Below are 25,540 nucleotides of genomic sequence, written 5' to 3' on the forward strand. Positions count from 1 at the left end.
AATTAATTACACTCAACCACACAAAGTTTTATCGTGTGTATGTGTGTCTGTAGACCAAAATGAAGCAAGAGACCTGAGAAGAAGGGCAGATTGAGGACCATATATATAAGAGTCAAGACACCTTTCCCAGATAGCTAGTTGCAGATTTTTCTTAAATAAAGTTTTCATTTGACTGGAAACTGCGACTTCCAAAGAAAACAAAATTATAAAACCCCTTCTACTTCATTAGTTGATCATCAGCCAAAAACTAATACTCATCTTCTTTAAGAATGGCGCAACGAGTAAAAGTTTCTGCTGATTCTTTAATAGTGCTGGCATTATTGTTGGTTTCATCTTACAGTGTTGTTCTTTTTGCATGTGCTTCTTCTTTTTCTTCAACTCATAAAAAACAACATTTACAAGTAGTAGGTGTTGAACAAGAAGTAGATGCTCTTTTGAAATGGAAATCTACCCTTGTTAACCAAAATTATTCTCTCCTCTCTTCTTGGAAGATGAATTCTACTGCGAGTACAACAAGTCCATGCAAGTGGTATGGCATCAGTTGTAACAACGAGGGAAGCGTAGACGAAGTGAGTATACCAGGGTTGGGTCTAGAAGGTACGCTCCATAATTTCAACTTCTCATCTTTCTCCAACTTTGCTAGTCTTAACTTAAGCCTGAACAGACTCTCTGGAACTATTCCGTCCTAAATTAGTCATCTTCCAAAACTCACCCACCTTGATCTTTCTATCAATATACCTTCTGGACATATTCCACTGGAAATAGGTTCTCTTACAAGTTTGCGATATTTAGACCTTTCTGAAAATGAAATTAGTGGATTCATCCCTCAAGGAATTGGCAATCTATATGCAATCTGACTAACTTGACCAGTTTATCAATCATCGAAAATCGAATCTCGGGTGTCATTCCTCGAGATATCGGAAGGCTAAGTTCGCTTACCGCCTTAGGATTATCAAAAAACAATCTCAGTGGTACAATCCCCACTTCTATAACCAATTTGACTAGCCTGAACATTCTTATCCTGCATGAAAACCAGCTTTCTGGCATCATTCCTCAAGATATAGGAAGGCTACGTGCTCTTACAAGCTTTAGTTTGTCCATAAACAATCTCCGTGGTCCAATTCCTACTTCTATATGCAATTTAACCAACTTGATCATTTTACAAATGTTTCAAAATAACCTTTCTGGCATCATACCTCGAGAAATTGGTAGACTAAAGTCTCTTACAAAATTTGATTTGTCCTCAAACAAATTAGTTGGTCCAGTCCCTGCATCAGTGGGTAATTTGAGAAGTTTAACTCGTTTATCTCTTTTCGAGAATCAACTAACTGGTTCATTACCCATAGAAATGAGCAATCTAACACAAATGGAAAATTTGTTTTTGAGTGAAAACAAGTTTTCTGGTCATTTACCTCAAAACATATGTCAGAGCCTAACGCTTGAAAGATTTGTGGCAGATAGGAACCATTTCACAGGTCCTATACCAAGAAGCCTTAGAAATTGCACTAGCCTTACATCTCTCGTGCTTCAAGATAATAAACTGGTTGATAATATAACAGAGGCATTTCACGTGTGCCCAATTCTATGGAGATTAGCTATAAGTAACAATATGTTGTTCGGTGAACTCTCAAAAGACTGGGGGAATTGTCAGAATTTGACAGTCCTAATTTTCTCAGGGAACAATATCACTGGCAAAATACCATCAGAAATGGGAAACTCCAAGACTTTAAGTCAACTTTTTCTGCGTTCGAATAATTTAGTTGGAGAAATCCCAAAGGAGCTGCTGAAACTGTCCTCATTGATCGTGTTAGATTTGAGTAATAATCAGCTTTCTGGTAAGTTGTCTTTCGCATTTGGAATGTTATCCTGTTGGATATGGGTCAGGTCGGTGACGGAGGTTCTTAGATAACTCACACCAAACTTAGTCGGTGGACCAAAGATTAGGATAAATCAAATTTTAGTCGGTTATGAGTTAGGATTAGGATTAAGAGTTTTATGATAACTCTTAATTGGTTTACTTGATCCTAAATTTTAGGAACTTTGTGGATAAGTTATGAAATCCTAGTCTTGTAGGCTAAGTAATGTACCTATATAAATAGCCTAGTAGAGAACCTAGAAAATTACACCAAAAAATTCTTCTTTCTCTCTTAGGGTTTATATGTTTTCTCCCAAACGATAATATATAAATCTCTTGTTTTTCCCGAGGATTCAACCTCGTTAAATTCTTGTTTCTTTTATCTTCTTTAGTTTGTGTTCTTTGCAATATTTGGAGTACCATTGTGTAGCTGTGCAAATCGCTTCCGCAGGGTTTTAGCGCAACAATTGGCATCAAGAGCTCGGGTTAGGTTCTTGGAATTTTCGGTATTCATAATATTGCAGCGGGAGTATTTTTTTTCTGAAGTTGTTTGAGGTAATTCTGATCTCAAAGTTTAGTTTTTTATCTATATTTGGTTGTTTGTGAACAATGGTTGACGGGAAAGATCCAGTTGATCCGAAAGATCCTTTAGGAGAACATTCGGAGTCCACAAGTAAAGATAAAGAAACAAAAGAAGAAATACTGCATTCTCATAGATCACAACTGAAGGTTGAAAAGTTCACCGGAACCAATAACTTTGGTTTATGGAGAACAGACGTAATGGATGCTCTTGTTCATCTTGACCTAGAAGAAGCTCTAGAAGGTCGGCCAGCGGAGATGTATGACAAGCAGTGGAACAAGATGAATAAATTATGCCTGGGTTCGATTCGTGGGTGTTTAGCAACATCAGTAAGAGTTAATTATCAGCACGAGACTTCAGCTAAGGATCTCTGGGAAAAGCTAGAGAAGGAGTACCTTGTGAAGAACGTGGATAATAGGATACATCTTAAGAGAAATTTGTATCGCTATAACATGAAGAAAGGTGCAACTCTAACAGAGCACCTGGATTCATATAATAAACTTCTTGCTGAGTTAGTTAACTATGATGAGAAGATCAACGACGAGGAACAAGCTTTGTGTCTGATAAACTCTCTTCCTGAAAGGTATGAACCCGCGATTAAGGATTTAATGCATGGCAATGATAAGATGACATACGCTGAGGTCACTACAGCATTGCGTAGTGAGGAGTTCAGGAAGATGGACCGTGAAGACCTGTCAAGTGAAGCTAACAGTGACTTGCTTCTTGCAAGAGGTCGTTCAACAGACAGGAGAAAGAAGAATAGTGATCGTGGCAAAGTGAAAGGGCGTTCAAAGTCAAGAGCGCGTCTGCAGAAGGATGAATGTGCATTGTGTCATGACTTTGGCCATTGGGATAAAGATTGTACCAAGCGTAAAGATAGAGAAGGAGATAAATACGAGACCGAGGTGAACATTGCTAAGGAAAGTGATGATTCAGATGTAGATTCGGATTTCTCACTGACTGTGACTCCATCAGCTTGTATCGTAACTGACGGTACATGGGTACTAGATTCTGGTGCTACTTATCACATATGTCCTCATCGGGACTGGTTCTCAAGCTTCGAGAAGTTTGATGGAGAAGTACGTATGGGGAATAATCATACCTGCAGGGTGATCGGGATTGGTAGTATTCGAATCAAGATGCATGATGGTATGGTTCGGGAACTGAAGGAAGTAAGGTTCGTACCTGATGTGAAGAAGAATCTGATTTCGCTCGGAACTTTGGAAGCTAAGGGCTACAAGTTAGTCGCTGAAAATGGCATTCTAAAGATAATATATGGATCGTTGGTAATCATGAAGGGCACAAGGCATCATAACTTTTACTACTTAACTGGGAGTACAATAACAGGAGATGTGTCAATTTCTGAACACATCGAGACTGCAGCGATGTAGACCACGAAGTTATGGCATATGCGACTTTCACATCCAGGTGATAAGTCGTTACACTCTTTAATTCGTCAATATTTATTGAAAGGTGCTATTGCCTGCAAATTAGAGTTTTGTGAACATTGTGTGAAAGGCAAGAAAACAAGAACAATATTTGGCATAGCAATCCATAACACTAGTGGAGTTCTTGATTATGTTCACTCAGATGTTTGGGGTCCCTACAAGAATGCATCATTGGGAGGGAAACATTGGTTCGTGTCTTTGATTGATGACTATTCTAGGCGAGTATAGGTGTACACCATGAGGCATAAGGATGAAGTCCTAGAAGTCTTTGTGAGGTGGAAAAAGGCAACTGAGACTCAAACTGGTAGAAAGATCAAGGTACTACGTTCAGACAATGGTGGAGAGTACAAAAGTGATCCATTCTTGCAAGTATGTCAGGATGAGGGAATACAGAGGCATTTCACAGTTAAGAAGACACCGCAACAAAATGGGGTAGCTGAACGCATGAATCGTACTTTGCTGGAGAAGGTACGATGTATGTTATCTAATGCTGGATTAGGTAAAGCGTTTTGGGATGAGGCAGTTACATATGCGTGCTTCCTCATTAATAGGTTGCCATCAGCTGCATTAGAAAGTAAAACTCCGATGGAGAAGTGGTATGGTAAACCAGCTTATGACTATGACTCAATTCATATCTTTGGTTTCCCTGCTTGGTATCATGTTAGTGAAAACAAGCTTGATAGCCGTGCTGTTAAAGGCATCTTTATGGGTGTGAAGAAAGGAGTGAAAGGGTTCAAAATTTGGAATACAGTAGAGAAGAAGATAGTCATGAGTAGAGATGTTACATTTGATGAAGCGTCTATGGTAAAGTCTTGGGGTTCTCAGCAGGTGGAGAACAGAAGGACCAATACTAGTGAGCCTTTGCAGCAGGTGGAGATTGATGCAACTCCACTAATTCCAGCTAAGTATGTATCTGTTACGACTACTTCGGAAGGCGTGACGTCTACAAGAGAGGTAACTACTGAAGTTCCAAATGATAGTGACGATGTTTATGAAGAGGAACATGAAGCAGTGGAAGATACAGAAGCTACGGTCACTGAGACCATAGCAACCAGCAAACCGAGAAGATCAATCAGGAAACCTGGTTGGATGAATGATTTTATAGATTATGCATTACCAGTTGTTGAAGAAGGTATTCCTAATACCTATTTTGAAGCTATACACAGTGTAGAGCATCAAGAATGGGAAGCTGTTATGCAGGATGAGATGGAGTCTCTTTACAAGAATGGCACATGGATTCTTACGAAGCTTCCGAGTGGTAAGAAGGCCATTGGGTGCAAATGGGTATATGCTAAGAAAGAAGGATCTCAGATGAATCAAGTACCCTACAAGGCAAGGTTAGTTGCAAAAGGTTATGCCCAAAAGGAAGGGACTGACTACAATGAGGTGTTCTCTCCAGTTGTGAAACACTCATCAATCCGAATTTTGTTGGCCTTGGTAGCACAGTATGATTTAGACCTAGTTCAGCTAGATGTGAATACGGCGTTCTTACATGGTGATCTAGAAGAGGAGATTTATATGACTCAGCCGAGTGGGTTCAAAGTTGCTGGAAGAGAAGATTGTGTATGCAAGTTGAAGAAATCGTTGTATGGGCTGAAACAGTCTCCAAGACAGTGGTATAAGCGATTTGATCAGTTTATGATTGGACAGACATACACAAGAAGTCACTATGACCATTGTGTATACTTCAAGAAGCTACGTGATGGGTCTTTCATATATTTGCTCTTGTATGTCGATGATATGCTGATAGCATCGAATAACAAGAAAGATATTGATAATTTGAAGCAAATATTGTCAACTGAGTTCGAGATGAAAGATCTGGGAGAAGCTAAGAAGATTCTTGGCATGGAGATTCAACGTGACAGAAAGAAGGGTAAAGTTTGTTTGTCTCAAAAGGCATACTTGAAGAAAATGTTACAGAAATTTGGTATCTGCGAAGGAACTAAATTTGTAAGTACTCCCCTTGGTCCTCATTTTAAGTTGAGTTCTGATATGTCTCCCACTACTGAAGAAGAGCGTGAGTATATGGCCCAAGTCCCATATGCTAGTGATGTTGGTAGCTTGATGTATGCGATGGTATGTACAAGGACGGATATTTCACATGGAGTAAGTATGATCATCCGTTATATGCATAATCCTGGTAAAGGACATTGGCAAGCTGTGAAATGGATTTTGAGGTATCTTTATGGTACTGTTGATGTTGGCTTGGAGTTTGTGAAGGAAGATGGGAACAATCAGTTGTGTGTTGGTTATGTGGATTCTGACTATGCTGGTGATTTGGACAAGAGGAGTTCAACTACAGGGTATGTATTTACCTTGGCTGGAGCACCGGTTAGTTGGAGATCGATTTTGCAGTCTACTGTGGCTCTCTCAACTACTGAAGCGGAGTATATGACAGTGACTGAAGCATTTAAGGAGGCTATATGGTTACAAGGTTTGCTAGATGACTTGGGTGTTGTGCAGGAACAACTGCCTGTGCATTGTGATAGTCTTAGTGCAATTTACTTGGCTAAGAATCAAGTGCATCATGCCAGAACCAAACATATAGATGTTCGATTTCACTTTCTTAGATAAATTCTGGAAGAAGAAGACATTCTACTTGTGAATATCGATACCAAAGACAATCCAGCTGATATGTTAATGAAAGTAGTATCTGGGGTCAAGTTTCGTCATTGCTCGAAATTGATCCACATTCTTCCGGTTTGGTGATACCCTTTGGGGTAGAGGTTCTTAGGAACCTGGTGGAGGCCTTCTATCTAGGACATTGAGTGAACTACGGTCGGTTTGATTCCTTGCAGAGGATACGTAGGCAGCCTATGGCGCAATCGACGTTGGAAGACGAAGGTGATTTTGTTATTGATCGTCTCATGCATGAATGCATGATCCGAGGTGGAGAATTGTTGGATATGGGTCAGGTCGGTGATGGAGGTTTTTAGATAACTCTCACCAAACTTAGTCGGTGGACCAAAGATTGGGATAAACCCAATTTTAGTCGGTTATGAGTTAGGATCAGGATTAAGAATTTTATGATAACTCTTAATTGGTTTACTTGATCCTAAATTCTAGGAACTTTGTGGACAAGTTATGAAATCCTAGTCTTGTAGGATAAGTAATGTACCTATATAAATAGCTTAGTAGAGAACCTAGAAAATTACACCAAAAAATTATTCTTTCTCTCTTAGGGTTTATATGTTTCTCCCAAACGATAATATATAAATCTCTTGTTTTTCCCGAGGATTCAACCTCGTTAAATTCTTGTCTCTTTTATCTTCTTTAGTTTGTGTGCTTTGTAATATTTGGAATACCATTGTGTAGCTGTGCAAATCGCTTCCGCGGGGTTTTAGCGCAACATATCCAACGGAAAATGAAGTTCATGCATTGACAAAAATCCGACACCGGAACATTGTGAAACTTTTCGGCTTCTGTTCTAATCCTGAAAGGCGAATATCATTTTTGGTTTATGAGTTCGTGGAAAGAGGAAGTTTGCAAAATGTTTTATGCGATAGGGAACAAGCTGTGGAGTTTGATTGGATAAAGAGGATAACATTCATCGAGGGAACAGCTAACGCACTTGCTTACATGCACCATGATTGCTTTCCAGCAATAGTTCATAGGGACATATCTAGCAACAATATCTTGTTGGACTTTGAATACAATGCTCGAGTTTCCGATTTTGGTACGGCGAGGATTCTGAAACCGGATTCTTCGAATTGGACATCACTTGCAGGAACTTACGGATATGTTGCTCCAGGTATATCCTAACTGTAACTCTGATTGTTATTGGTACCGTTTTCTAAAGTTAATAAGTAAATTTACATCTGCTTCTTTGTTTACTAATGTTGTTTCAGAGCTTGCATATACAATGAAGGTGACCGAGAAGTGTGATGTTTATAGCTTTGGGGTGATTATATTAGAAGTGCTAATGGGAAGGCATCCATCTGAAATTACTACATTACTCTCGCAAAATGTTCTTTCATCTTCCTCTTCCTCTTCCTCTAAGGTGGGGCAAAACGTAATGTTGGGAGACATCTTGGACCAATGCATTGGAGCACCGACAGATATTGTGAAGAAAGAAATAATGTACATCGTCAAGGCTGGATTTTCATGTTTGCGGAGTGATCCATGTTCTCGGCCAACTATGCAAGAAGTATCAGTAGGGCTATCATTATCAGCTCATAGCAGGGCAGGTTTAGCAAAGCCTTTTGAAACCATTTCACTAGGAGACTTACTGCTGTTGTAAAATTTTATGTAACCAAGTCATAATAAATTTCATAATGATGTACGAGCATTACTAGCTAATTTCATAATATATTGTTACAACTTCTATAGATCCCTGCAGTTGTATTTTTGTCAAACAACTTGAATCGCTGGCGCAGATGTACGAAGCAGCAGCAAGCTCTGGCAGAGTTCACAGAGACCTCAACTGACTTGGAGAAAGCTGATCTTAACGCTGCAGCACTCACAGAGTCATAGGCTAGTTAATGTCGCCCTCTCAAAACTTTTTACCTTATTCTCTTTTTTATATAATCTATCTTTCTAGATTTATCATGCAAAAAAAGAATCTTTGTAGGTCTTCTTTTTGGATCAAAACAACTTGAATGGCATGTACTACTGCATTTCATGCACCCTAGTAACGCCGTGGCGGCAAGCTTTCACAATAGATGATCCAAAATTGCTAATAGGGGTACCATATTAAGTGGGGTGTACCATAATTAAAATAAGACAAAACAGATTTTCATATAGGACAAAACAAGTAACATTTTTGCTTTCAGCTGGACAAGGAAATCTGGGCTTACAATGAAGCCCAAAATAAAATTCACTCAAATTATGAACGATTTTTTGGGGACCATGGTTTTTTTGGGGACCATGGTCCTATTAGGCCACCTACCCTACAATTTTAAGGGATGTCCTAAAATCAGATGAGATTACTAATTTGGCCCTTACCCTAATTAAATTAACCCTAACCTAATAACTACATCTAACTTAATCAAAAAGAAAAACCTAAATATAATCCTAATCTAACCTAGCCGCACAAAAAAAAAACAGTTTTGAGGAACTGTTCTCCTCTTCTTCTTTCCTCTTCCTCCATTTCAACATCATCTTCATCGATTAATCGTCGATTCATAAAATTTTCATCGTCGATTAATCAATCGACTATAAGAATGGTTCTTCGAAAGAAAACCAATAGACTCCCAGGAACATGTCCCCCATTAGGACATCTAGCAAATCAGCCAAGTGATTTTGAGATTCATAAAGAAGTGGAAGAGCCAAGTGAATCCATAATCCAATATAATAGACGCAGTAAGAAGCCTGATTCTGCCATGGGACCGATTCGCAGGTATTTTCCAACAAACCCATAATTTTAGTTTGATTTTGATTCGTTTAATTGAATATAAATCATCAAAATAGGGTTCGAATGGGAGTTACAGTGCGCTGTTCGGTTAGGACGAATTTCTAGAAAACCCTAGTTTGTTAACCGAACTTCCTGCAAGGAAGAACACTTAGAACAGTTCGGTTTTACAGTTCGGTTTTTCGGTTAGATAGTTGGTACATGCAGTTTGCGAACCAATCGAACAGTATACACTTAGTTAAACTTTATTTTTACGTAAAGTTCGGTTAGTTGCGAACCAACTGAACATAACACTGCATCTCAGAACTTCCATTAATATGGAGTTCGGTAACCTGTGTGTTTGGATAAAGTAACCGAGCTACATCTTCAAATGAGTTCGGTTACTTATTCATCTCACAAGGCAACCGAACTACACCTTCAGAACAGTTCGGCTACATGTTCTTCATATAATGTAACCGAACTGTGCAAAATCCAATTCAAAAATTTACATTTTTGGGGAAGTTTTTACCAATTCAACATACATTATCTAAGTTTGGAGCATACCTGTTCACCCAAATACTTTTCCTCCGGTTGTGGTTGATAAAATCCATCATTTTCATCTTAAGTTTCATTTTGGGGAAGAATACAATCACCATCTAAGAAATAAGCCAAATCCGGATCATTTTGAATATTAACAAAATCAGATGAGTTTTCATCACTTGAATACTCAGAGGGGGTGAATTGGAAAAAAAAATTATTTTCCATGTTTTTCTCCTTCATCTTCTCTAACTCTACTCTCACAATAATTCTACTCAACTAATAATAAACCCATCTTTTAATTTAATCTCACTAATTGTTTTTAACTAAATCATTTCACTAATCATAACCTAAATTAATTAAGAGGGTAGATTAGGTATTAAATAAATAACTAGATATGGGGTGGCCTAGAATTACTTCTAATGTCTTTACCCAAAATAAAACCATGGTCCCCCAAAAAAACCATGGTCCCCAAAAAAATCGTTCCAAATTATATGAACAGTCCGGCTTAAGAAATCTAATGGTTAATATTGGTTTTATGAAAGTTCTAAAAACTGTTGGACCGACCAAGTTCCTTTGATTATAACTATTCTTCTCATACATGTCATAGGACACCATAAAAAATCCTCAAATGTTCTCCCCATATTGTGTGGCTGAGTTAGCTTTTATGCTGATGTGTTCGTAGGATATGACTAGGGTGAGTCACCTGAAGAGTGAAAAATACCTTGAAAATCGTGTGAGTAACACGAATAGAGCTTGGGTTGAGCCTCAGCATATGTGATCGGCTTATGGTGGGCATTTCTTTGCTTGTGGGTCTCTCTGATGAGTGTGTGGAGCTCTGGGGGGAGTGACCATGTTTTTAGACAGGTCTATATGGTTGAGACTCAAAATTATTATGTAAGCATGCGGATTGAAGCACATGGCCTATATATGCGAGGATTCTGCCTTAGTCTTGTGTCTTGTACGAGTCTTAAGAAGAGCTAGTAAAGCTCTGGTCGCATGAAGCCGGCTGGGGAATGCGCATGGAGTTCAAGTCTCATATAGTCAAATGGAACGTGTTTGGGAGACTGAGAGTGATGCCTGCATGCATAATAGTGTCTTTTGCATGGACTGTAAAATAACACTTGGCTTAGACATCGTATCTTGCAGGTATATTCTAAGAACTACTCGTGAATAATGTTCATGTACGGAGCAGACATGACAAATGCATCACATGTGGATGTACTAGGAATAAATCACGAGGCCCAAGTAAGACATGAGTCGTCTCATATAATACATGGAACTATGGGTCCATTTACATAAATACCTGGTATGAAGTATTCTTTATACCCAATTCCATGAAATTTAGGAAAAGTCTTTACTTGCCTTCCTGGATATTGATTCCATGGAAGGTGTGTTTACTGCTTTTAAAAGGCCGTCTAAAATTGTGTTTCCAAACTAATTTTTGATTACTTTACTTAAATAAGTCGAAAAGTAAGACTAGCTTTCCAGGATTTAGTGCTAAAGGGAACTTTGAAGTAATATATGTGCTTTCAGCTGGCCCATATTCTAACCAAGGGCAGCTGGGCTTAGAATGCAGCCCAAAACAAAATTTAGTCAAATTATAAACCATCAGATTTAAGAAATCTAATGGTTAATAGGATTTCAAGAATGTTCTAAAAACGGTTGGACCGTTGGGAGTGCTTTTGTTTAGAAGTTTCACACAAAGTTATAACTCTTCTTCATGGGCAAAGCGAACAAGAAGAGGAGTAGTCGAGTAGAATTAGAGATGGAAGAATACCGACCAAAAACGATCACCATCTATGACGACATGGGATATGAAGAAATTGTAGAAGACCGAACTGGTAAATTTCTTTAGCCCTAAATCTCTCTTTCTATTACAATCGGAAATTGAACTGATTGCATAATTTTTTGTGGTCATGGAAATACCTAATTCTTCTTGTTTGGTTTCTCTTGTGCTGGTTAAGGAGGACGGGAAAAAAATTCCAATAAATGGGCATGGATGGCCGCTATGTATCCAAAACAATTTCCCCTGGACGACAGTATACCTAGACCTACCGGTTTTAAAAGTGGACTAGTCAAGATAGTTCTTCCAGCTGGTAAACTTCCGATCACATTGAATTATTATCTTCTTTCTTTCTGTTGTACATTGATAGCATGTATCTCGATGCGCAATTCTAGGCCTTACTTGTTATTATGTTTTGCTAAGGATGCTGTATATGTTTTAGCTTGTATTTAATGGCTTGGTTGATATTTTGTTGATTACATTGCTTTGTTGATTATTGTTGATTAAGTTGCTTGGTTGATATTTTGTTGCTCAACTGAAGGTAAGAGGAGTTTGGAGCAGAGATGGGAGGAAAAGAAGAAGATCAAGACAAGGCTCGGAGACATTATATTGGAGTGGGTTCAAAACCTAAAAGGATTATATGCAGAAATAGGTCTGTTTTGGACCCTCACTTTCGTTTGTAGGCCTGTTTTTTTATTTATTTTTAGACTAGGCAAGTTAAACGGATTCCATCCACTTTAACTATCTCGGTCAATTTATCGCGTTGACTCGTCAATATCTCGCCAAAATATCATATAGGGAGATCTCATGGATGTGGTAAGATTACTGAAATGTCCTTCACACGTGTGTGTCAGTCACATTAGATAAGATGTCCACGTGTCTAGATAAGATGTGCACGTGTTTCTATCTGAGAGCCTAATCTAACTAACACGACATCTCGAGGATTAATTGAACGGCCATGATAGTTCTTCAATGTTATTATCGACAACGCGGGAAGGTGTAAGGAATAACAGAAGACAGAGAGAGAAATCGATTCATTTAGTTTCTTCTTCTCTCTTGTTCTTCAGAGAGGGTTTTTAGTAGAGAGATAAATCAGTGAAACAATGTTTTGTTAGTTGAGATTCGAAGAACAAATTGAAGATTTCCTGCTGGTGAAGATGACGAGAAGGAAGAAGCGTTCTACAGAGAGGTAACAAAAAACACTAATCTGTTATTTTAGGTTTCATGGTTGATTTTAACGTTTCAGTGATGAACATATTATGGGTTTTGTTTGTAAGGTTGATTTATTTGGGTTTGTCGGTGTTTATATTTCTAGGGTTTTCTCTGTGTATAGAATTTTTATGAAGTTCGAATTTGTTCTGCTGATAATGAAGTTCTACTGATAAATTTCTAGGGTATCTTAATTTCAAAATTGGGTTCTGCTGATAATGATTAACTGAAATTGATTTCTAGGGTTTTTTATAGTTTGTGTGATAATTGATTTCTAGGGTTTTTATAGTTCTAGAATTTGTCTGAGATGGGTTTTCCATAATTTGTCTGATATATATTTTGTTGTTCTTAATTTTAGAAAGCAAGTGGTAAAGAGGTTATAAATGAGGTTCAACATGACATATTTCCAACCAGAAATATTAAGGTGAAGGATCTAATCAACACTGCTATGTGTTTTGAGTTTAAGGGTTTGTCCAGAGAAGATATGGGTATAAATCAGTTAAAGTCTAGGATTAGTCCTATGTTGAGATTAACCAGTAGGGAGAAATTGGACCTTCTATGGTATGTTGATCCATGCCTACCATCAAACATCATTAATGATGAAGAGTTTTGGTTTTTCTGGGAAAATGCAACTCAAGATGAACATGGTTGGATTACATCGTATTTGCAAGTGATGCCACTAGATGAGAATGGTGAGATAGATGTATCTCAGGTTACTGCAGATTCACAGCCTCCTCCACAATAGATGACACCCAAAAAGAATGTGACCCCAAAGAAGCCAGTCTCTAAGACTCCACCTAAACCAGTTGGTTCTAGTGGTTCATCACCTAAGACAGTAGCAAAGAGATTTAGGGATGGAAAAACAGTTAGAAGAAGTCAAAGAATACCTAGGATTAAGAAGAAGAATCCTACTAAAGTATTCATTGATTTAGCTGGTAATGAAGATGTTTCTGATGAAGATGTTGATGATGGATATGTTTATATTCCACAGTTTACTCAACAAACACAAGCTAGTGTAGCTGAGAATAATCCTGTTTTGGAATCTAGTGTAGCTGAACCTGAAGAATTGACTCAACACAGTAATGCTGGCGGAGCTGAACAAGTTAATGAGATACCTGGATTTGAGGAATTTTTCAATCATGACTTTTGGGTTGAAGCTACAACACAGGCAGAAGCGGTGGAAGATTTGTTTGCAGTTTCCCAAGAGTACAAGAAAAGTGATGAGTATGTCATGCACTTGAAGAATATAGAAGAAGATGAATGTAATCCTGATGATGAGTATGTCTTGAACAATATATCAGACAAAGATAGTGAAGAGAAAGATATCAAGAGTTACAAAAAGTTTCTACAAAAAGTTGAGAATGGGTATCTTTCGGATGGTACTGCAAGTGAGAGAAGTGATGATGGTGCAAGTGATGATAAGGATACTGCAAGTGATGGTGATGATGCTGAAAGTGATGGTGGTGATCCAAACTTTGGAGAGGTGGAGGTTGAGAATGACAAGGAAGGTAATTCATTGCTTCTGTATTTTTTTTAAATTTGTTGGGTTTGATTTTTAGATTTGTGTAGTACTAATGCACTTGTCTTTGTAGTTTTGTAGAGGACCATTATGGGGACTTGGTCTCTGACAGAGAAGAAAAAGGTAAATTGTCATTTGTTTTGTAGTCTTTTGTTTTTCTTATTTTTTGTTTGTTTGTTATGTTTATTTTAGCTCTAACTGAATCACTTGTTTTTGGGAATTTGTATCAGAAAGAAACAAGACTGATGGGCCTATATGTTCAAACCCTCATGATAACACCCAGTTTGAGGAAGACCATGCACAACATTTTAAGGAGGAAGAAGCTGAGGAGATGTTCCCTGAGGGAGTTACTTTTCAACAAGTGGATCCTTACATCCTAGTGAAGGGAAGCAAGTTTGTCAGCAAGAAAGCATTCCAGAAGCATTTGAGAGGCTACTGTGTAATCCTGTGAAACTCACTCTCTCTAGCTCATAGCTTGTAAAGTTAACATTCTTTCTCACTCGGATAAACATCGATGATCTTTTGGAGTAAATCAAGGTCTAGCAAAGGATGATCCACTGGAGGTTGAATATCATCTGGTCTGAAATAGACTCTGAAAAAGATTCCTTTAACAAATGCTGTCCGGTACTCCTTTTCATATAACTAATTGCATATAATAAGTAGATATCACAACTAATATCGTAGAATAAGTATCTTCTTTCGTGAGCAAGAAGTCAGGAAACTCCCATGCTTTCTGTTGGTCAACAACCAACAAAAAAAGAGAGTTTTCTTCTTCGCAACTCCTACATCTGTCTGTCTAGGGGGAATCATAGGAAAAAAATAAATTATGTCATTCCGAAGAAGTCTTCTACAGAGGGAAAGCTTCTTACGAATGAAATGAAAGTTAGTGGAGAGGAAAGATCTCCAGAAATTCTTATCTCATTCCATTCCAGCGGCTCGACCAGTAATCAATGGCGAAAACGATTTACAAATCTCATTAACCACAGAATTTAGTGAGCGGCGCCAAATCGTTCTATGGGAGATATGAGGGATGGGTAAAGAACTTTCCATAGTGTGGGTGCTTCCGCCACCGGTACGCACTGGATCCGCCAAACGCGCCAAGCCTACAAGAGCAGTTGGGTAACTAGCAAACTCTGATTCTTATGTCGGAAAGAAGGGTTCTTATTACTTGGTGGCTTTTTACGTTTTTGAATCCTAGGCGGAAGAAGCATTGATTTTCTTCCTACACTGGCGCGGAGTTGATCCCTAAGTTGGATCCTACCACTTTACAAAAACGATCCCACTTCAACAATTCTTTAAGGGTGGTTCGGGATAAGGAAGACTCGCTCATAAACATCAGGTTAAGTTTAGTCATTCAAACAACTACAAGATTAGGGTAAAGTGCATTCATCATGAGAAGACCAAGTGTCCTTTGTTCGTTTATGGAAGAGTTATGAAGGGTGAAGGAACTACATTTACTCTGAGAAGTTGGAATCTGAAGCACACATGCAATGGAAATGTTAAAGGGGAGAACAGATGTGCAAATCCAATATTTGTAGTTGATTGGTACATGGAAAGGTTGGAGACTCTTGGCAACAAAAACAACATCCCTGATCCTGAGTCATTGGCAAATGAATTCAACAAAACAATGAAGGTGAACATTAAGTACCATACAGCCTGGAGAGAAAGAAATATTGTGTTGCAGAATCTTTATGGCGGCTATGAGGAGCAGTACAAGAAAATTCATGCATTCTGTGAAATGGTGAAGGTAACATTGTTTTATTATTTGTTTGTTAATGTTTGTCTTTAGTTAGAGATACATGACTTAATATTACAAATTATATGGCATTAACATTATTTTATTGTAATTGCAGGAAAAAATGCCTGGCAGTGTAGCTAGTTTCTCATATGGAAGCACAGACAACACATTCTTATCATGACACTCTTCTTCAAGCCTGCTATAGAAGGATTCTTGGCTGGATGTAGGAAAATCATTGGATTGGATGCTTTCCATTTGTATGGGAAGTATGGTGGTGTGTTACTGGCTGCAACAGGTCTAGATGGTCAGAATGGTTTAGTTCCTCTTGGTATAATGGTGTGTAGGAATGAAACCATTGAGAACTGGAAGATATTTCTCAAAGACTTGAAAGTTATACTGGGTGAAGACTTGCATTTCACTATTATATCAGACAAGCAGAAGGGGATTAGTGAAGCTTGTTACAAAAACTTCTGCTTGGATGAGCACAGATTATGTTTCAGTAATGTTATAATATTTATGTTTCAGGTAATGTTAATTATTGTTAATCTATTTCCTAATAATATCAGTTCAATGACTAACTATTACTTGGCTACTTGGCATACATTTGATGAAGAATTTCAAGAAGTATTTCAAGTCATACAGCTTACACACTCATTTCTGGAATGCTGTCAAATGTTACAAGAAGAGACACTACCAGGTTTGCTCATTTCTCAAAACAATATAATGTAATTGCAAGTATTACAAACATGAGTTTGATACTATTTATGTTTGTTTTTAGCAACACATGGATAAATTGTTTGCTGAGGATGAATAGTTGCACTGTATCTCCTAGATCAAAAACATGAATGCTGGTCTAGGTCTCATTTCTCAAATGATAGCAAGTGTGAGCAGATTAACAATAATTTCTCATATACCGACCAAAAACGATCACCATCTATGACGAAATGGGATGAATAAATTGTAGAAGACCGAACTGGTAAATTTCTTTAGCCCTAAATCTCTCTTTCTATTACAATCGGAAATTGAACTGATTGCATAATTTTTTGTGGTCATGGAAATACCTAATTATTCTTGTTTGGTTTCTCTTGTGCTGGTTAAGGAGGACGGGAAAAAAATTCCAATAAATGGGCATGGATGGCCGCTATGTATCCAAAACAATTTCCCCTGGAAGACAGTATACCTAGACCTACCGGTTTTAAAAGTGGACTAGTCAAGATAGTTCTTCCAGCTGGTAAACTTCCGATCACATTGAATTATTATCTTCTTTCTTTCTGTTGTACATTGATAGCATGTATCTCGATGCGCAATTCTAGGCCTTACTTGTTATTATGTTTTGCTAAGGATGCTGTATAGTTTTAGCTTGTATTTAATGGCTTGGTTGATATTTTGTTGATTACATTGCTTTGTTGATTATTGTTGATTAAGTTGCTTGGTTGATATTTGTTGCTCAACTGAAGGTAAGAGGAGTTTGGAGCAGAGATGGGAGGAAAAGAAGAAGATCAAGACAAGGCTCGGAGACATTATATGGAGTGGGTTCAAAACCTAAAAGGATTATATGCAGAAATAGGTCTGTTTTGGACCCTCACTTCGTTTGTAGGCCTGTTTTTTTATTTATTTTTAGACTAGGCAAGTTAAACGGATTCCATCCACTTTAACTATCTCGGTCAATTATCGCGTTGACTCGTCAATATCTCTCCAAAATATCATATAGGGATATCTCATGGATGTGGTAAGATTACTGAAATGTCTTCACACGTGTGTGTCAGTCACATTAGATAAGATGTCCACGTGTCTCGATAAGATGCTTACGTGTTTCTATCTGAGAGCCCTAATCTAACTAACACGACATCTCGAGGATTAATTGAACGGCCATGATAGTTCTTCAATGTTATTATCGACAACGCGGGAAGGTGTAAGGAATAACAGAAGACAGAGAGAGAAATCGATTCATTTAGTTTCTTCTTCTCTCTTGTTCTTCAGAGAGGGTTTTTAGTAGAGAGATAAATCAGTGAAACAATGTTTTGTTAGTTGAGATTCGAAGAACAAATTGAAGATTTCCTGCTGGTGAAGCTGACGAGAAGGAAGAAGCGTTCTACAGAGAGGTAACAAAAAACACTAATCTGTTTTTTAGGTTTCATGGTTGATTTTAACGTTTCAGTGATGAACATATTATGTGTTTTGTTTGTAAGGTTGATTTATTTGGGTTTGTCGGTGTTTATATTTCTAGGGTTTTCTCTGTTTATAGAATTTTTATGAAGTTCGAATTTGTTCTGCTGACAATGAAGTTCTACTGATAAATTTCTAGGGTTTCTTAATTTCAAAATTGGGTTCTGCTGATAATGATTAACTGAAATTGATTTCTAGGGTTTTTTATGGTTTGCGTGATAATTGATTTCTAGGGTTTTTATGGTTCTAGAATTTGTCTGAGATGGATTTTCCATAATTTGTCTGATATATATTTTGTTGTTCTTAATTGTAGAGAGCAAGTGGTTAAAGAGGTTATAAATGAGGTTCAACATGACATATTTCCAACCAGAAATATTAAGGTAAAGGATCTAATCAACACTGCTATGTGTTTTGAGTTTAAGGGTTTGTCCAGAGAAGATATGGGTATAAATCAGTTAAAGTCTAGGATTAGTCCTATGTTGAGATTAACCAGTAGGGAGAATTGGACCTTCTATGGTATGTTGATCCATGCCTACCATCAAACATCATTAATGATGAAGAGTTTTGGTTTTTCTGGGAAAATGCAACTCAAGATGAACATGGTTGGATTACATCGTATTTGCAAGTGATGCCACTAGATGAGAATGGTGAGATAGATGTATCTCAGGTTACTGCAGATTCACAGCCCTCCACCAAGATGACACCCAAAAAGAATGTGACCCAAAGAAGCCAGTCTCTAAGACTCCACCTAAACCAGTTGGTTCTAGTGGTTCATCACCTAAGACAGTAGCAAAGAGATTTAGGGATGGCAAACAGTTAGAAGAAGTCAAAGAATACCTAGGATGAAGAAGAAGAATCCTACTAAAGTATTCATTGATTTAGCTGGTAATGAAGATGTTTCTGATGAAGATGTTGATGATGGATATGTTTAATTCCACAGTTTACTCAACAAACACAAGCTAGTGTAGCTGAGAATAATCCTGTTTTGGAATCTAGTGTAGCTGAACCTGAAGAATTGACTCAACACAGTAATGCTGGCGGAGCTGAACAAGTTAATGAGATACCTGGATTTGAGGAATTTTTCAATCATGACTTTTGGGTTGAAGCTACAACACAGGCAGAAGCGGTGGAAGATTTGTTTGCAGTTTCCCAAGAGTACAAGAAAAGTGATGAGTATGTCATGCACTTGAAGAATATAGAAGAAGATGAATGTAATCCTGATGATGAGTATGTCTGAACAATATATCAGACAAAGATAGTGAAGAGAAAGATATCAAGAGTTACAAAAGTTTCTACAAAAAGTTGAGAATGGGTATCTTTCGGATGGTACTGCAAGTGAGAGAAGTGATGATGGTGCAAGTGATGATAAGGATGCTGCAAGTGATGGTGATGATGCTGAAAGTGATGGTGGTGATCCAAACTTTGGAGAGGTGGAGGTTGAGAATGACAAGGAAGGTAATTCATGCTTCTGTATTTTTTTAAATTTGTTGGGTTTGATTTTTAGATTTGTGTAGTACTAATGCACTTGTCTTTGTAGTTTTGTAGAGGACCATTATGGGGACTTGGTCTCTGACAGAGAAGAAAAAGGTAAATTGTCATTTGTTTTGTAGTCTTTTGTTTTTCTTATTTTTTGTTTGTTATGTTTATTTTAGCTCTAACTGAATCACTTGTTTTTGGGAATTTGTATCAGAAAGAAACAACTGATGGGCTGATGGTGCCTCCTATATGTTCAAACCCTCATGATAACACCCAGTTTGAGGAAGACCATGCACAACATTTTAAGGAGGAAGAAGCTGAGGAGATGTTCCCTGAGGGAGTTACTTTTCAACAAGTGGATCCTTACATCCTAGTGAAGGGAAGCAAGTTTGTCAGCAAGAAAGCATTCCAGAAGCATTTGAGAGGCTACTGTGTAATCCTGTGAAACTCACTCTCTCTAGCTCATAGCTTGTAAAGTTAACATTCTTTCTCACTCGGATAAACATCGATGATCTTTTGGAGTAAATCAAGGTCTAGCAAAGGATGATCCACTGGAGGTTGAATATCATCTGGTCTGAAATAGACTCTGAAAAAGATTCCTTTAACAAATGCTGTCCGGTACTCCTTTTCATATAACTAATTGCATATAATAAGTAGATATCACAACTAATATCGTAGAATAAGTATCTTCTTTCGTGAGCAAGAAGTCAGGAAACTCCCATGCTTTCTGTTGGTCAACAACCAACAAAAAAGAGAGTTTTCTTCTTCGCAACTCCTACATCTGTCTGTCTAGGGGGAATCATAGGAAAAAAATAAATTATGTCATTCCGAAGAAGTCTTCTACAGAGGGAAAGCTTCTTACGAATGAAAGTGAAAGTTAGTGGAGAGGAAAGATCTCCAGAAATTCTTATCTCATTCCATTCCAGCGGCTCGACCAGTAATCAATGGCGAAAACGATTTACAAATCTCATTAACCACAGAATTTAGTGAGCGGCGCCAAATCTTTCTATGGGAGATATGAGGGATGGGTAAAGAACTTTCCATAGTGTGGGTGCTTCCGCCACCGGTACGCACTGGATCCGCCAAACGCGCCAAGCCTACAAGAGCAGTTGGGTAACTAGCAAACTCTGATTCTTATGTCGGAAAGAAGGGTTCTTATTACTTGGTGGCTTTCTACGTTTTTGAATCCTAGGCGGAAGAAGCATTGATTTTCTTCCTACACTGGCGCGGAGTTGATCCCTAAGTTGGATCCTACCACTTTACAAAAACGATCCCACTTCAACAATTCTTTAAGGGTGGTTCGGGATAAGGAAGACTCGCTCATAAACATCAGGTTAAGTTTAGTCATTCAAACAACTACAAGATTAGGGTAAAGTGCATTCATCATGAGAAGACCAAGTGTCCTTGTTCGTTTATGGAAGAGTTATGAAGGGTGAAGGAACTACATTTACTCTGAGAAGTTGGAATCTGAAGCACACATGCAATGGAAATGTTAAAGGGGAGAACAGATGTGCAAATCCAATATTTGTAGTTGATTGGTACATGGAAAGGTTGGAGACTCTTGGCAACAAAAACAACATCCCTGATCCTGAGTCATTGGCAAATGAATTCAACAAAACAATGAAGGTGAACATTAAGTACCATACAGCCTGGAGAGAAAGAAATATTGTGTTGCAGAATCTTTATGGCGGCTATGAGGAGCAGTACAAGAAAATTCATGCATTCTGTGAAATGGTGAAGGTAACATTGTTTTATTATTTGTTTGTTAATGTTTGTCTTTAGTTAGAGATACATGACTTAATATTACAAATTATATGGCATTAACATTATTTATTGTAATTGCAGGAAAAAATGCCTGGCAGTGTAGCTAGTTTCTCATATGGAAGCACAGACAACACATTCTTATCATGACACTCTTCTTCAAGCCTGCTATAGAAGGATTCTTGGCTGGATGTAGGAAAATCATTGGATTGGATGCTTTCCATTTGTATGGGAAGTATGGTGGTGTGTTACTGGCTGCAACAGGTCTAGATGGTCAGAATGGTTTAGTTCCTCTTGGTATAATGGTGTGTAGGAATGAAACCATTGAGAACTGGAAGATATTTCTCAAAGACTTGAAAGTTATACTGGGTGAAGACTTGCATTTCACTATTATATCAGACAAGCAGAAGGGGATTAGTGAAGCTTGTTACAAAAACTTCTGCTTGGATGAGCACAGATTATGTTTCAGTAATGTTATAATATTTATGTTTCAGGTAATGTTATATTATTGTTAATCTATTTCCTAATAATATCAGTTCAATGACTAACTATTACTTGGCTACTTGGCATACATTTGATGAAGAATTTCAAGAAGTATTTCAAGTCATACAGCTTACACACTCATTTCTGGAATGCTGTCAAATGTTACAAGAAGAGACACTACCAGGTTTGCTCATTTCTCAAAACAATATAATGTAATTGCAAGTATTACAAACATGAGTTTGATACTATTTATGTTTGTTTTTAGCAACACATGGATAAATTGTTTGCTGAGGATGAATAAGTTGCACTGTATCTCCTAGATCAAAAACATGAATGCTGGTCTAGGTCTCATTTCTCAAATGATAGCAAGTGTGAGCAGATTAACAATAATTTCTCATATACCGACCAAAAACGATCACCATCTATGACGAAATGGGATATGAATAAATTGTAGAAGACCGAACTGGTAAATTTCTTTAGCCCTAAATCTCTCTTTCTATTACAATCGGAAATTGAACTGATTGCATAATTTTTTGTGGTCATGGAAATACCTAATTATTCTTGTTTGGTTTCTCTTGTGCTGGTTAAGGAGGACGGGAAAAAAATTCCAATAAATGGGCATGGATGGCCGCTATGTATCCAAAACAATTTCCCCTGGAAGACAGTATACCTAGACCTACCGGTTTTAAAAGTGGACTAGTCAAGATAGTTCTTCCAGCTGGTAAACTTCCGATCACATTGAATTATTATCTTCTTTCTTTCTGTTGTACATTGATAGCATGTATCTCGATGCGCAATTCTAGGCCTTACTTGTTATTATGTTTTGCTAAGGATGCTGTATATGTTTTAGCTTGTATTTAATGGCTTGGTTGATATTTTGTTGATTACATTGCTTTGTTGATTATTGTTGATTAAGTTGCTTGGTTGATATTTTGTTGCTCAACTGAAGGTAAGAGGAGTTTGGAGCAGAGATGGGAGGAAAAGAAGAAGATCAAGACAAGGCTCGGAGACATTATATTGGAGTGGGTTCAAAACCTAAAAGGATTATATGCAGAAATAGGTCTGTTTTGGACCCTCACTTTCGTTTGTAGGCCTGTTTTTTTATTTATTTTTAGACTAGGCAAGTTAAACGGATTCCATCCACTTTAACTATCTCGGTCAATTTATCGCGTTGACTCGTCAATATCTCTCCAAAATATCATATAGGGATATCTCATGGATGTGGTAAGATTACTGAAATGTCCTTCACACGTGTGTGTCAGTCACATTAGATAAGATGTCCACGTGTCTCGATAAGATGTGCACGTGTTTCTATCTGAGAGCCTAATCTAACTAACACGACATCTCGAGGATTAATTGAATGGCCATGATAGTTCTTCAATGTTATTATCGACAACGCGGGAAGGTGTAAGGAATAACAGAAGACAGAGAGAGAAATCGATTCATTTAGTTTCTTCTTCTCTCTTGTTCTTCAGAGAGGGTTTTTAGTAGAGAGATAAATCAGTGAAACAATGTTTTGTTAGTTGAGATTCGAAGAACAAATTGAAGATTTCCTGCTGGTGAAGATGACGAGAAGGAAGAAGCGTTCTACAGAGAGGTAACAAAAAACACTAATCTGTTATTTTAGGTTTCATGGTTGATTTTAACATTTCAGTGATGAATATATTATGGGTTTTGTTTGTAAGGTTGATTTATTTGGGTTTGTCGGTGTTTATATTTCTAGGGTTTTCTCTGTGTATAGAATTTTTATGAAGTTCGAATTTGTTCTGCTGATAATGAAGTTCTACTGATAAATTTCTAGGGTTTCTTAATTTCAAAATTGGGTTCTGCTGATAATGATTAACTGAAATTGATTTCTAGGGTTTTTTATAGTTTGTGTGATAATTGATTTCTAGGGTTTTTATAGTTCTAGAATTTGTCTGAGATGGGTTTTCCATAATTTGTCTGATATATATTTTGTTGTTCTTAATTTTAGAAAGCAAGTGGTAAAGAGGTTATAAATGAGGTTCAACAGGACATATTTCCAACCAGAAATATTAAGGTGAAGGATCTAATCAACACTGCTATGTGTTTTGAGTTTAAGGGTTTGTCCAGAGAAGATATGGGTATAAATCAGTTAAAGTCTAGGATTAGTCCTATGTTGAGATTAACCAGTAGGGAGAAATTGGACCTTCTATGGTATGTTGATCCATGCCTACCATCAAACATCATTAATGATGAAGAGTTTTGGTTTTTCTGGGAAAATGCAACTCAAGATGAACATGGTTGGATTACATCGTATTTGCAAGTGATGCCACTAGATGAGAATGATGAGATAGATGTATCTCAGGTTACTGCAGATTCACAGCCTCCTCTACCATAGATGACACCCAAAAAGAATGTGACCCCAAAGAAGCCAGTCTCTAAGACTCCACCTAAACCAGTTGGTTCTAGTGGTTCATCACCTAAGACAGTAGCAAAGAGATTTAGGGATGGCAAAACAGTTAGAAGAAGTCAAAGAATACCTAGGATGAAGAAGAAGAATCCTACTAAAGTATTCATTGATTTAGCTGGTAATGAAGATGTTTCTGATGAAGATGTTGATGATGGATATGTTTATATTCCACAGTTTACTCAACAAACACAAGCTAGTGTAGCTGAGAATAATCCTGTTTTGGAATCTAGTGTAGCTGAACCTGAAGAATTGACTCAACACAGTAATGCTGGCGGAGCTGAACAAGTTAATGAGATACCTGGATTTGAGGAATTTTTCAATCATGACTTTTGGGTTGAAGCTACAACACAGGCAGAAGCGGTGGAAGATTTGTTTGCAGTTTCCCAAGAGTACAAGAAAAGTGATGAGTATGTCATGCACTTGAAGAATATAGAAGAAGATGAATGTAATCCTGATGATGAGTATGTCTTGAACAATATATCAGACAAAGATAGTGAAGAGAAAGATATCAAGAGTTACAAAAAGTTTCTACAAAAAGTTGAGAATGGGTATCTTTCGGATGGTACTGCAAGTGAGAGAAGTGATGATGGTGCAAGTGATGATAAGGATGCTGCAAGTGATGGTGATGATGCTGAAAGTGATGGTGGTGATCCAAACTTTGGAGAGGTGGAGGTTGAGAATGACAAGGAAGGTAATTCATTGCTTCTGTATTTTTTTAAAATTTGTTGGGTTTGATTTTTAGATTTGTGTAGTACTAATGCACTTGTCTTTGTAGTTTTGTAGAGGACCATTATGGGGACTTGGTCTCTGACAGAGAAGAAAAAGGTAAATTGTCATTTGTTTTGTAGTCTTTTGTTTTTCTTATTTTTTGTTTGTTTGTTATGTTTATTTGAGCTCTAACTGAATCACTTGTTTTTGGGAATTTGTATCAGAAAGCAACAAGACTGATGGGCTTGAACTTATAGTATCAGAAAGCAACAAGACTGATGGGCCTATATGTTCAAACCCTCATGATAACACCCAGTTTGAGGAAGACCATGCACAACATTTTAAGGAGGAAGAAGCTGAGGAGATGTTCCCTGAGGGAGTTACTTTTCAACAAGTGGATCCTTACATCCTAGTGAAGGGAAGCAAGTTTGTCAGCAAGAAAGCATTCCAGAAGCATTTGAGAGGCTACTGTGTAATCCTGTGAAACTCACTCTCTCTAGCTCATAGCTTG

General features: G+C 37.6%; 2 protein-coding genes across 2 annotated transcripts; both read left to right on the forward strand.

Annotated features, from left to right (window-relative positions):
• Positions 1 to 1,754: 1,754 nt before the first annotated feature.
• On the forward strand, positions 1,755 to 8,356 carry LOC113283592 (MDIS1-interacting receptor like kinase 2-like). The gene is made up of 5 exons (XM_026532948.1): positions 1,755 to 1,835; positions 2,307 to 2,410; positions 7,199 to 7,634; positions 7,732 to 8,119; positions 8,260 to 8,356. The coding sequence occupies exons 3-5, from the start codon at positions 7,463 to 7,465 to the stop codon at positions 8,354 to 8,356; spliced, it is 657 nt and encodes a 218-aa protein (XP_026388733.1). The 5' UTR covers positions 1,755 to 1,835; positions 2,307 to 2,410; positions 7,199 to 7,462.
• Positions 8,357 to 13,489: 5,133 nt separating this feature from the next.
• LOC113283680 (glutamic acid-rich protein-like) lies at positions 13,490 to 14,714 on the forward strand. The gene is made up of 4 exons (XM_026533039.1): positions 13,490 to 13,609; positions 13,736 to 14,252; positions 14,345 to 14,386; positions 14,494 to 14,714. The coding sequence occupies exons 1-4, from the start codon at positions 13,490 to 13,492 to the stop codon at positions 14,712 to 14,714; spliced, it is 900 nt and encodes a 299-aa protein (XP_026388824.1).
• Positions 14,715 to 25,540: the final 10,826 nt, after the last annotated feature.

This window comes from Papaver somniferum, chromosome 1 (genome assembly GCF_003573695.1).
Source record: "Papaver somniferum cultivar HN1 chromosome 1, ASM357369v1, whole genome shotgun sequence".
Classification (NCBI taxonomy): domain Eukaryota; kingdom Viridiplantae; phylum Streptophyta; class Magnoliopsida; order Ranunculales; family Papaveraceae; genus Papaver; species Papaver somniferum.